General features: G+C 43.0%; 1 protein-coding gene across 2 annotated transcripts in view; it reads right to left on the reverse strand.

Moving 5' to 3' along the window:
* The window catches only part of ATP8A1 (ATPase phospholipid transporting 8A1), a 214,776-nt gene that overhangs the window by 25,170 nt on the left and 175,992 nt on the right, over positions 1-13,614 (reverse strand). For both annotated transcript variants that reach the window (XM_080910104.1, XM_080910103.1), the window contains 4 exons: positions 11,522-11,600; positions 7,295-7,356; positions 2,449-2,505; positions 1,620-1,727 (listed from right to left, as the gene is read on the reverse strand). In XM_080910104.1, the coding sequence (XP_080766230.1) occupies positions 1,620-1,727; positions 2,449-2,505; positions 7,295-7,356; positions 11,522-11,600 (306 nt within the window). The remainder of the gene's footprint in view (positions 1-1,619; positions 1,728-2,448; positions 2,506-7,294; positions 7,357-11,521; positions 11,601-13,614) is intronic.

The raw sequence follows: 13,614 nt of genomic DNA on the forward strand, positions 1-13,614 counted from the left end.
CCTACAGCTGAATGAGTTCAGTCCTTCTATTTCCAACGACGCTCCAGCTACACGGAGACTTTATCCTAAGTCGAGGTAGTCATAAAGCAGGAAGAAACAGCGGTTCCCACCATCCATGAAGGGGACGGACCCGTGATGGACCACTGACATTCATTTCGCTTGGATTTAAACGCAGCACAGCCGAGCGTCTCAGGAGACGGTATTAAGTTCTGTGTTTGGGTAATACCAGGAATTCTACAGGCAGGGGCAGAATTATATTTGGTTGGCTAGACGCCAACCATACTTTGCACTTGTCCTAGAAGTAGGTGGTCAAAAACTCAGTTCTTGTCATCTGACCCACTAGTCACAGTTGCTTAAATGGTGGGGGTTTCAACATCTTCTGTGGTGCTCATTTGGAAGATAAAATTGGCACATCAACATTGGTACATGAAGGGGACAACAGCACTGGGTTTCTCACGCAGCATGATCAGAGACTCGAGACATACACTGTCACACACATGACATTTTCCTCTTCCAGGTGAGAAAAAAAAAAGACTTAGAGACCAAGGCCAAGAGGAGGTGTGTTCTCGGCCTTCTCTCTGCTTTCTTTAAAACACATGCTGTAAATTTTCTAGGCTTCACAGTGTGTGTTTCAAAAGATACCTTCACATTTGATGGAGGGAATAGCGGGTTTCTCGGTGCATCTGGTTTTTCTGTAATAGTATCTAATGCCTCTCTCTAATAAATCTAACCACATTTTTTTTCAAGTGTCTGCATTCTGTTAATTTATAAAAAGCAGGGTGCTGTCAGATCAGATTTCACGAAAATGATCTATAAACCAGACTGTCAAAAGTGAAGGGCACTCAGGCAGAGTTACGGGCAGGGAATACGTGCAAACCACTGAGGAGGGCTCCTGTGAACGCTGCGAAACAGCAGCCCGCAACAGGGCTCACATTACCTTGATTTGCAAGTTACTGTGCGGTCACAGGAAATCCCGAAATGTCTTCCACATTTTCTTTTATACATTTTATGTCAAATTTCCTGCAATTGAAATCATAAACCCTCCTACCGCTGGACTCTCTTCTGAAGGAAAGGGGATCTTTTGACATCCCCCCCCCAACAAACACCTAATAACTCAATTCCTCCCAGTGTAACAAGAAACTGCAAGACAAAATTGGAAATGAAGGATGATAAGGCCAAGATGTCACGTGCCACAACTCCTTCAGAACGAGAGTCACACTATGTCATTAAAATGGCTTGAAAAGTGCACTTAGTCTAGTGACAGCAATCAGAGACAACAGACAGAATGACAGATTGTCCCAAAGAAGGAGCCATACCAATTCCCCTCAGTCCCTTATCCTATACACATTTGTGGATTTATGGTCTAATTATTTTTTTTAAAGGCATCTTCTATACGGGTATTTGTGACAAGATTCAAGTTCCCCACAACTATATTTTATCGTTCCGGTTGTGTTTGTGAAAGGATAAGTCGGATTTAAGTTAAATGTTGAAGCTAAAATACTGGTTTGGAGATTTATCTCTCCCGCTTGTGGCGTTTGAGGGTGGTCAGACGCTGGTTGAATAGAGACCCACAAAATGCATGCTCGTTAATAGATACCCATTCCTAAGGCACACATTACCTCTCCAGACATGTCAGGGGCCATGGGAACCGCGGGCCACAGAGATGAGTAGATCCCGAAGAACACCACCCAGAGTGCGATGCTGCCCCAGATGGCGATGTGGCTGAACTGTGAGAAAGGAGATGTGGGTCAAGACACCCCAACCAGCTGAGCACACGGCCATTAAACACTCACGGATTCTCTTCTGATCGGTATTGAAGTCATAAGGATACAGCCTCCCAGAATGTGCTATAACTGTGTGCATCTGCTCTGCGGTCTTAGCCACTGTCCTCTACTCAACTTTATTCTTTTTAATCCATGGCCGTCTTTCGCTCACCTTCATCCGTGTTCTCTATGTTTTTTCTCAATGAGAGAACATTGTGTGTAGGTCAAGGAGTGTCAAATATAAATCCCTTGTTCCGATGCCCCCCCCCCCACCGTGAGTGTCAAACTACAATTTCGTTTTCTTTATTGAGTCTCTCTTCTTGCAAGCGGACAGGCTGCCAGACTAATATGTGGGAAGTGGAACTTGGTTAATACAGACTATGCATTTGTGACCAAGGACTGATCTGTCACTAATTTAATTTTCTTCAGAATTACTTCCTAATAGCTTTTATTGGGAACACCACTCCGATCATACCCCTAAGCAAAGGCACATGAGTCTGAATGTCTCCATCATTTTGTGATGGTAACAGTGCACAGTTAAAGGGCTGGAGGAGCCACAGGAATAAACTCATGGAACTCAATGTTTTCTATTCATAATCCCTAGTTCTTTCTCCAGGCCCAATGCTTCTCGACTGAAAGCTGCAGGCTTTGTAATAAAGAGACATGCGATTGGAGATATTCTTACCCATGTCCAATAGGAGGTTTCCAGCCCAGCTTTCAAGCACACAGTTATCACTACAAACTAAAAACAGAAAGGGAAAAATATTATTTTGTCTCTTACCTATTGTTCTATAGCTACTATAGTCTATCAAGTGACAGAGAGATTCCCGTCGAGGAAACGGATCTGAATCAAACCAGCTGTGTGCTCCGTGAGGAGGCAAATGGCTCTCATTAGGGCACAGCAACAGTCGCCATTTGCAGGGCTATCTCCCACTCACAGCCTCAGAGTCGGTTAGGGAGCCTTCACAGGGTGCCCCTATCTGTATCCTGGACAATTCGTAAATAGCAATAGCCCACGCTTCTGTTAATTCAGGGTTTCAGGCTCGTTTTCACTGAGTGTTTTTTACCAAAAGCTCACTTCCTGGATGTTAAAGACAAATTGTAGAAGTAAAACAACTAGATGTTTAGGAATCTAAGTCTCAGGTTTGGAACTTTACGTACATGTAATTCTGCAAATGTAGGATATTGAGAGTCAGTCTCTTCTTGAAACACACATCATCTGTAATGGGCAATTATATTGATATCCTGGCTGGTGAATGTCTACTTGACACAAGCTGAAGTCATCTGGGGGGGGGAGGGACCCTCAACCGACAAAATGTCTCCATTAAATCAGCCTGTGGGGCATTTTCTTAATAAGTGATTGCTGCAGAAAGACCCAGCCCATTGTAGGTGGAGCCACCCCTGAGCCAATGATCTTGAGTTCTATAATGAGCAAGACTTGATAAGCAAGCCAGTGATCAGCACCCCTCCATGGCCTCTGCATCATTAGCTCCTGCCTCCACGTTCCTGCCCTGTCTGAGTTCCTGCCCTGTCTGAGTTCCTGCCCTGTCTGAGTTCCTGCCCTGTCTGAGTTCCTGCCCTGTCTGAGTTCCTGTCCTTCAATGGTGAACAATGATATGTAAGAGTGGATGAAATAAGCCCTTTCTTTCCCCAAGTTGGTTTTGATCAAGGTCTTTCAACACAGCTACAGAAACCCTTACAATGGGTAATTCTGAACCGAGGAAATGAAAGCTACCTTGTTGGCTCTGTGTCTCCCCTACAGTTGCCTCAGTGCTTAGAGAGAGGACTGAGAAACACCTAGGAGTCTAGTAAACCACGCTGGGGTTGTCTGTGTGGGCATTTTCAGAAAGCACTGTCTAAAGGAAAACTCACTCCAAGTGTGGGCAGTGCTCTCACACAAGGTGTGGCCCAGAAGGAAACAGCAGAGGAAAGCAGAAGCCAGTTAGTGCACGCATCCTCTTTCTGACTGCCTCACGCCTGCCACTGCTAGTCTTCTTACAGCCATTACCCACTGGTCTAGTTTTCTGTGGTGGACATCTCAGAGTCTTGGCGTCTACAATAACCCTGGCGTTTCCACTGTAACAGAAGCTGTACTTTCACCAAAGGCCTCTCCCTAGTGCTAAGGCTCAGTTTCTCTCTCTCTCCAGGGCCCCTTCCATCCTGGAGTCTCCACTTCAGCTGAGGCTGCATCTTCAACAATGCCTTCTGCTGGCCTGTGTTCAGGGAGACTCTAGACCTCTCACTCAGTACTCAGCCTGAGCTGCTCTCTGTTCCGTGGGGGAGACCCTCCATGCTACATGTTGCGTCCCACAGCCAGTGGCTGTGTATCACTGGCCCTGCACTGTGTACTGACCCTGAAGAAATACTTCTCAGAAGACTTCACCCCAGTGATCCCGGTCTCTTATTCATCTCTGTTGTGAAATTCCAGCTCCAGATGACCAGCATCCGTCATCCAATTGTCCTAACTAGGCAATGGCCTCAGTGGTGCTGGTTTCTTGTTAACCACAGTAGATTCCTCAGATCCAGCTGACCAGAAACTGCAGGTTTTAAATTCAAATTTTTATACTAATGACTCTGAGCATCGTTGAGGGGCTCTAAAACTTCCCTCTGAAACTTCAGGAGCCAGGCTTTATTGTCTGTATTTTTTTTTTCTAAGCTTTCACAGAACAGCCCATTAATCTTTGAGCACTCAATGTCTTTTCTAGCCCAAATCTCTATAAACCCCCTACCTCCCCTCCCGCATCCCTGACATAGAACATGGTAAGGTTTGTTACAGAAAGGTTCTACTTCTGGTACCAATTTCTATTTCTAGTTTTTGTTCTCTTGTTGTGATAAACACCATGACAAAAAGGCAATCTGTAGAGGAAAGGGTTAATTCCATCTCGCAGGCTCTCTCTCTCTCTCTCTCTCTCTCTCTCTCTCTCTCTCTCTCTCTATATATATATATATATATATATATATATATATATATATATATAGTTTATCATGGAGTGAAATCGGGGCAGGAACTCAGGGCAAGAAGCTGTAGGCAGGAACTGAACAAGAGAATAGAGGACTGCTCTTAGGCTCACATTCAGCTTTCTGTCTAATGCAGCCCAGGTCCATGTGTCCAGCTATGGGGGGGAGGGGCAGCAATCACATCACCTAGAATGAGCGATCGCATGCAAGACTAAGCACAGCCAAGACCAAACATCGCATCTTCCCACCACGTCAGTCTACCAACACTTTTGATACCGTGAGCTAATAAGCTTTTTTTCTCTTAAGTCGTTTGGCCCAGTTATTTTCTGCCATGATGAAAATGTCTTTCCCATAGTGTTGCTTTTGATGAAAATACTGAATAGAAAACTGTTAAGACTAGTGCTTATATTATTGTGACCTATTTATAACCACATGTAAAAGACTGAAATATCATGAGTCAAGGAAACTGTGGGCATTAGAATTAACTCAGCACTGGAAACATATTTCTTGGCCAGTACTGGTGACTTACCAATGCCACGGTGTCTAACTCCTACTTTCAGGTGTGGGGACACTCTTAGACCTTTTTCAGCATGGTTGAAAAGTTAGAATATAGGTGTACAGTTGGGTTTCCTCATCAGGATATCTGATGGTTAATTATGATTAATATCTGTAGACATCAAACTCAGTGAATATGATTTTGGTTAAGCTACTTAAGGTTTCTAATAAATGACTAAGTGAAAGAAAAGAATTCTCCTGAGACTTTAACGTGTCCCCCAGAGACAGCCATAACATAAGCTATGGTTTATGTCCACCTCCTGGTTAGGTATTTACACAATTGTTTTGGCATTCATGCCTCAAGAGAATGATCCTCTCAAAGCGTGGTAGTGCTTTTCTTTGGCTCCTTCAGTGGGAAACACCACTGGGAAGAAATCCCAAGATTTTCCCAAACCTGGACCCTTTGGCTAACTGAGTCTAATTTCTATTTCTGTGACTAAACACCTTCCCCCAAAAGCATCATGGAGGCATTCTGACTTGAAATGGCTTGAAATTCCAGGTTACAGGCATTATTACTGGGGAAACCAAGGCGGGGCCCTTAAGCACCATATCCACAGTCAAGTGTAAAGACAGAATAAATGCACACCTCCATGTGTGCTTGCTAGAATTCTCTCTTCTGATACAATGCAACGCCCAATCCATGAAGTGGTGCTAACCCCATCCATAGTGGGTTTTCCCCATGTCAATCAACAATCAATATAATTAATCCCTATATACATGTGTTTATAGGACAACTGGTTCCTGGTAGTCCCTCATTAAACTCTCTTCTAGATATTGTGGAGTTGAGGTATAGAGGTACAGTTGGGCCCAGCAAATGAGCTTAATTTCTTATCATTCAGATATTCCAACAACATTTGAGATGTGCATTCTTCTCAACAACCGACCTATATTCTCAGGCTCAAAACAATATTTGAGCACCAATCTTGGTTAGCCACATCAATGGCCGACTGACCACACTTTCTCCATGTGGAGGCTGAAGAGTGAGTGAGTGAGTGAGGTATATTAGAAATAGAGTGCTGGTCACGGAATGCCAAGCAATGGATGCCAACGGTGTGACCATGGGCATTAGCATCCCATAGTCTTCTTGGTGGTTTTAGGAGAAAAATGGTGTGAATGATTTCTGGTGTCTTAGTGACAGTGAGAAGAACTTGGTGGGTCCCTGGCAGCTTTGGGGAAAATGTTTCATAAGCCTGCTGATCACTGACACTAAAACACAAAAATAAAATAAATTTTCATCAATATGCGTTTGAATATTTGCTTACATGTATATATGTATGTATATAACTTGTGTGCCTGGTGTCTTCCAAGGTCAGAGGAGAGTTGGAAAACTGTCTGGAGTTACAGATGGTTATGCAGCAACATGTGGGTGCTGGGAATCGAACCCAGGTCCTTAGGAGCAGCCAGTGCTTTTAACCACTGAGCCAATTCTCCAGCCCCAGATCACTGTAAAGTTAATTAGCTCAAGCCTCTAGAGAAATCACTGGGTGTACACCCAAAAATACTTTGATGAAATTTGGGAACATTCAGGAAGGCCAAAAATAATGAGTTTTGGCAGTAACATAAATTTGAGGAAGAAGTTAAAAATAAAGAAAAAAAATGGGGAAACAGGTAGACAAAATACTGAAAATCAAAGTAACAAAGATCTTATAAAGTCAGTGAACCAAATCATAGAAAGATCAGATGTGGCAGTACGCATATGACTGATAATCATTCTTGGAATACCAGAGGCTGAGTCAGAAGGGCTCTGAGTTAGAGGACAGCCTGGGCTACACAGTGAAGTTCTATCTCAACACAAAGCAAAAACAAAAATAAAAAATCCAAATATACAAAACACACCCAGCAAAACTTAATGTAGAAAACTCTTAATACTCCAAATGCCTTATTTCATTTTTTAAAGGAAACATGAAATTAACCCTTAACCTTCCCTCATCACACATACATTTATGTCTCAAAGGAAAGGGGGCAGAGATGAAGTCCTTTTGGCTTTAGACAAAAACAGGCAAAGGGGCTGAACTCACAGTATAAACAAAGTTTCCCAGAAGCAGGTAATCTGAAGTTTTTCCATTCCCAAATACCGTGCCTATGAGGAAAAAAAAAAAGAGGCTAGTTAGAGAAGAAAACAAAAGTCCAAAAAAGAGGAAGCCACTTAATCATTTTGAACACAAGAACAGCCTAGCGGTAGCTGTGGGGCCAGAGATGAAGTAGATGTTCTAGACAGTGCTGCTCTGCCCCCCAGAGTCGCTGCAGATGGGCCACAAATTAAACACCAGATTCCAAGAGCCCTCACGAACTGGGAAAGCTGACTTGCTAACCAATTCCATAGGGTGGAAATAAATGCATAAATCCATAAAAAGGTTGAACTCTCAGTCGTTTGGAAAGCTGAAAGCTCGGGGTATTGACAGGATGTGATGTTTGGAGTGCTGACATGGAACAGCAGAATCAGTGAGAGTCACAACAAAGCTGTTGGGGGGAAACTGGAGTGACCCATTAGAACCATATTCAGGCACAAAGGGGCACCAACCCCAGGCCAGGCACAGGAGTCTTTGGGATGAAATGATCCTGGCTGGATTTCTGGGCATCTCTAAAGTCTTTTGTTTTTGGTTAACAAAGGCAACTGTAGATGGAGGAACAGCAACTAGTCAAGAGATGTTATGGGTTGGAAAATACTGATACTCAATTCCCACAGAACCCAGCTCCCTTCTGAAGGGCAGCATGGAGCTTCTCGGTCTGGCTTTTTTGCAAGTTCACATGAGTTACGTGCGCCTTCTGGGGTGAGGCAGCACTGACTGATAAATCACTGGCTTTCCTTTTGGATCTTCGGATTCACTCAGAAATTATGGAGGTCTCCCAGAATCTTTATAGCTACCAGTATTTACCAAATCAGAAATTAAAACAGAACATTAAAAGAAATCTGCATTTTTATCTTAAAATAACAGTAATAAACCCAGTGCAGAGTCATATAAACACATTTTGTGAAAAATAACTATTTTCCTAAACAAAAATAAGCGAGAAAATTGGCATTGTTTTACATTAGTCTCCTTAATGCCCAGAATTTAACAGAATACAGCTGGGCTCTCAAACGTTGCTTTGCTTAAAATAATCCAGAGCAATACAGCTTTGCAGAGATACACACAGAGTTATAATGGGCGTGTCTGTGTTCTCTTGGTAATCTTTTCCAATAATTCTTTTATACTACATCAAAACTTACCACATACTGTTCTTTTCCCCAGAGATAGAGGTGTTTTTTTAAAATAATAAATTTATTTTTATTTTTGCATTGATGTTTTGCCTGTATTTATGCCCGTGTGAGGGAGTTGGACCGTAGGTACAGAGAGTTGTGGGCTGCAATGTGGGTGTTGGGAATTGAACCTGATTTTTTTGGAAGAGCTGTCAGAGTCTCTGTTCTGTTGTTGTGGATTAAACTGGTCACATGGTACCTTGTAAGACTCTAAAGCTGTGGAAACCAGTGGCTCTACTCATGGAGGGATGACCTTCCCCACAAAGCAAGCCACTGGGCTCTAGAGCACAGCAGGTGTGCTTTTATGCATGCTCGGCCTGCATCCTGCCTGCTGGAACTTTACCTGGACACACCAAGGTTTGAGAGATAATCAGAGGCTGGCCTACAGTTTCTTCAAGGGCAACCTTAAGCCAGACTGGGTTTGTTTAAGCCACGGAGGATGCAAAGACCAGAACATTGCTTTTCTCAAAGCACTCTGTGTCTTATCCCCCACTGACCACGAATCGTGACTGAAAAAGACAAAAACAGACTTACTAGTACAAAAATGTATAATTACTCAAATTTTGACCCCCCCCCCCCGCAGACTCCTAAAAACTCTCAAGTTTTATAAGACAACAACGGGCAACTCTTGGAATTACTTCACCCAAGACGGTTATTACATCCTCTGTTGTATTAAATATTGTATACTGTGGATACAAGTCTCTTAGGCTCCTAGCACTCACTCAGAAGGGGCAGGAAGGTGGAACAATGATAGAGCCCTCAACATCCAACTGCTAATCCAGAGTCTGTGCCGCCTATAACTGGGTCTTTGAGGCAAAAGCCAAGGGCCCTCTAGACTTGTCTGGATTTGGTTTTCACAGGGAGCAGCTGCTGGAGATGCTGGGCCGAGACACTGATGGGACTGTTTCCCAGGTAAGCACAGCGAAAGATGTGGCAAGGCTGAAGTGTGCTGTAGCTACTAGGCTTGGCTTACTTATTTATTGTGTGTGAGTACACTGTAGCTGTCTCCAGGAGGGCATTGGATCCCATTACAGATGGTTCTGAGCCACTTGTGGAAGCTGGGAATTGAACTCATGTCCTCTGGAAGAGTGATCAGTGCTCTAACCGCTGAGCCATCTCTCCAGCCCAAGGTTTGGCTGAGTTTTCCCTTCTCTGATTTAGAAGGTTGAAATAGTAGTTTCGTGGATTGGTGACATCTTGCTTTTCATTCTTATGTTAATATTTCACCTTGACAATGAACTGTACCTGGCCAATTTGTCTAAGGTCAGGATACCCTGAATTGTATCCTGGACTTTGTTATATGGTTGCTCCAAAAATCAGAAACAACATAATGTCCACCAACTAATGAATGGGTAAAGTATGGGACATCTATAAAGTGGAATATTACATAACCAGAAAAAGGGATAAAGTACTGACTTATATTGTAAAGTGGAAAGGCCAAGCTAATGCACGTGAGTCCAGTTATAGGCCATGCTCACAATAGGCAAATTCAGAGATGGAAAATGTGTGGTTTCCAAGGTATGCAAGGAGGTGAGGAAGAATCAGAGAGACTGCCAATGGGCACAGGATGTCTTTCCGGGGTGATAAAACATTATGATGTTATGTGGTGGGGACATTCTCATAGTTGAATGAAGATACTAAAAACCACTGAACTGTGCATTTTGAAATGTTGCAATAACTTAATTGTACCTTAAAAGAAAACAAACCTATTCCCATGGTTGACATTAGACCAAATTTACTATGATTTCCTGAATAATTAACAAAGAAGATTAAAATCTTGGCTAGGGCAGGAGTCCACCACGTCTTCTGTAAAGCTTACTCATCCCTGCTGTGAGCCACTCTATTCCATCCCCAGTTGGCTGGGTACCGGTGAGAAGGGAGGCTCTGTTCTGAGACAGCCAGCACTGTCTCACTCCTCAACCTGACAATTCCTAGCGGAATAAGATGATGCAGAGAAAAAACAAAAAACAAACAAACCCACAAACCAGGCTAGGCGAGTAGTGTGCAGTTGTGGGGATAGCAAGGGGACTCACTGAAGCACTGGGTCAGGGGTCATCTCAGATGGCTGCTGTAGCACTGGGACGGGGATCTCAGATGGCTTCTCAGTGTAAAGCCTCTCTGGGGAAGAACACACAGGAGCCTGGAGGGCGATTTTGTTACCAAGTGTGGTAAGCTTTGAGGTAGTTGGCATGGCTCCTGTTTTATGAGGGTCATTCTGGAAACCTGTATTAAAGGACCCATAGAGCAACAAGAACATGGTGTTCTGTTAACAACCATGAATTCACAGACAGTGGGAATGCCTGTACTTAGGAAGGACCAGCAGCTACTTGAGAATAAGCTGATGTTTTTCACCTTGCAACCTTGGAACGCACAGCATTGAAGGGCCAGCATCTTCCTTAGCACCTCAGGAAAAGGTCTGCTTGGGGACTCGGAAGCATCAGGCTAGGCATGGCAGACATCTGTCCTTCCTAGTGTGGCTACTTTATCCTTTTTATGCACACAGGAAGTATACTACAATCCTCTCTTTCAAAACCAGTGGAATAAAACTCGCTCCCTTGAAACCAGTGGAGAAAAAGTGCGCACTCCAAGATGAAGGGGGGAAGATACATTTAAAAGAGTGTCAGGTCATGTTCACCTGAAAATGCTCAGCGTGACTGATCAGGCTCAACTGTGGAAGCCTCATAGGTACAATAAACAGAAGACATGAGGTGTTAGAACTTACTGCCTTCACACAGACATTTGCAAAGGGGGGGGGTGTCCTAGAGTCTGCAAGTTGGGGAAGCAGGAGAAACAAAGTAGAAAGGCTTTGCATAGATTAAATGACTTCCGAAGGAATAATAAAAATCTCTACTTCCTGCATGACTTTTGGATGCGTACATATTAGATAAAGGAAAATGCTACAGAAGGAAACTGAAGTCGGCCATAACTTTGAACGCGCACCGACAATGAGTTCCTTTCCCAAAAGGGTGAGACAGCGGCTCTCTGCATCCGTATCCTTTCTACTTACCATACTGAAGGGCTTTCAGTGGGAACCAAAACAGAATAACCGAGTGGAAGAGGCCATTCAAACAATGAACCCAGAAAACCTGAGGGAAAACAAGAATCCATGAGAACCGTTTGCGATAAACTCGTGCTGTGACCCCTGACCTTTCTTTTTATCTACGAGCTAGATGCACAAAATGTGTTTCTGTGGGGGCCACCACTGCGAATTAATAGAAATGACAGACACTCTCTGCCTTAGACATTCATGGGTCATTTATTTATTTTTATGTTTCTCAAGATGTTTTTTCAGCTTCACTTGAAAATTTTTTTCCACTTAAAAAAAATCCACTATCAGAAGTTTAAACTTATGCCTGCCAAAGAGATTTTGTGTGTGTGTGTGTTCAAATCTAGTTACAAATGCAGATCCTGGAGTTTCTTTTCTTTTCCTAATTCTAGAAGAACAGACCTTTAATAAACATGACTGGGAAATTCTCCCCCACTTTATTTCTTCCCCTACTTTGCAGTAAATGTTTCAATAATACAAATTAGTATACTTTTCTCTTTCTTGTAATAGACATGCACGTGCATACACTGTAAAAGAAAAACTACAAGGTCTACCATTTAGTTTATATATTCATTAAAGTAAAGTTATCATGACTACGAATTTATCAAAGGCGTTTACACTTGCTTAACATCTGTCCATATCAAGATTCAGACAATCAGCACGGCCACCTAGCACCATTCCTTTTTTTTTTTTTTTTAATGTCTTGGGTATTACAAATAGAAGAGCAGGCATTCCTTGGGACTTTACATGACGTGAATGGGCAAGATTAAGTTATAGAAAACTGTTTAGAATCTTTATGAGCCGCCGGACGGCTACCACTTCATCATTTAAAATGACTTCTTGCAAACAGAGCTTAATGCTAAATGCAATTGGCTTGTATTAATAGTTTTAAGCTGTTCAAACAACAGAAATTAAGATGCCTGCCTCCCGAAATTTTCCACCGTGATCTCAGTGTCCTTTGTTAGCTCTCTCAGCCACGCTGAGCTGTATGATCCAATTTACGCCCCAATATTTTACACGTCTCAGCTCTCGCTGCTCATTAACCTTTGTCGCTTCCCCTGACTCTGTCATTACCACACGTTTTTTATTTGACAGAAAGCACAGGTGGGTGCAAGAAAAATTAGTTCTACTTTTCCATTTCCCTGACTGATACTTATTGTCACATGCTAATCCTTTAACCCCTGTCATGACCTCAGAACCTCCGACCCCGTTTACCATAACAAATGTACGCCTCCTCATTCAAGGCCGAAATGCTCCACACTGGAGACCCTCGGCAACCGCTGTGTAGACAATTATGCATTTTGTAACCATTTGTTCCTGAATTTTAAAACATTTAGATGGGATTCAATCAGTGTTGCTGAAACCATTTCCATCCCCCGCCCCCCAAAATCCCCAAGCCTTATGAAAATAGATGGCAAGTTGAACCTATAAGCTAAATACATATTTAAAGAGATATGGGAATTGCACAAGACAATTCAGTTGGTCTGCAGACTTTCTAAATGCCTGGGCTCTAAGATAATGTGGTCCTTTTTCACCAATAAAAGCCCGAAAGAGAAAGTTTCTCTTCCATCAACACGGCGTACTTCTAAATGTACACAAAACTGTTTGTGGGCAGCGAACGAACGAGAGAGGATGACAGGCTGTCCTGGAAGGGTCAGTGTACGCTTTCATTCAAGGCACACATGTCCCATTTGTGGCTGGGAAGCTAACATGAGACAGCACCACAGAGTCCCCACTACGGGAGGGAGCCCAGGACCTATAGCTGAGCCTGATAAAACCCATTTGGCTGATAAGAGTCATTGCTGATGTACCCGTCTGTGCTTGGCTCCCAGAACACCTCTGCAGAAAAACAAGAGCTCATGACCACTGCGTCCGCCCTGACTAGAGCTTTTGATACAAATAGTTCACAAGTAAATAAATAACCAACCTAAAAAAGCCATTAAAATATTAGACTTTGTGTACTGTAAGAGCAATAGTTTAAAACTAGAACTACATGTTAGAACCAGTAATATATACATCAAGCAAGCTTCCGGATACTCGATATTTTAATTAAG

Source organism: Micromys minutus (genome assembly GCF_963924665.1).
Source record: "Micromys minutus genome assembly, chromosome: 1".
In the NCBI taxonomy this organism is placed as follows: Eukaryota; Metazoa; Chordata; class Mammalia; order Rodentia; family Muridae; genus Micromys; species Micromys minutus.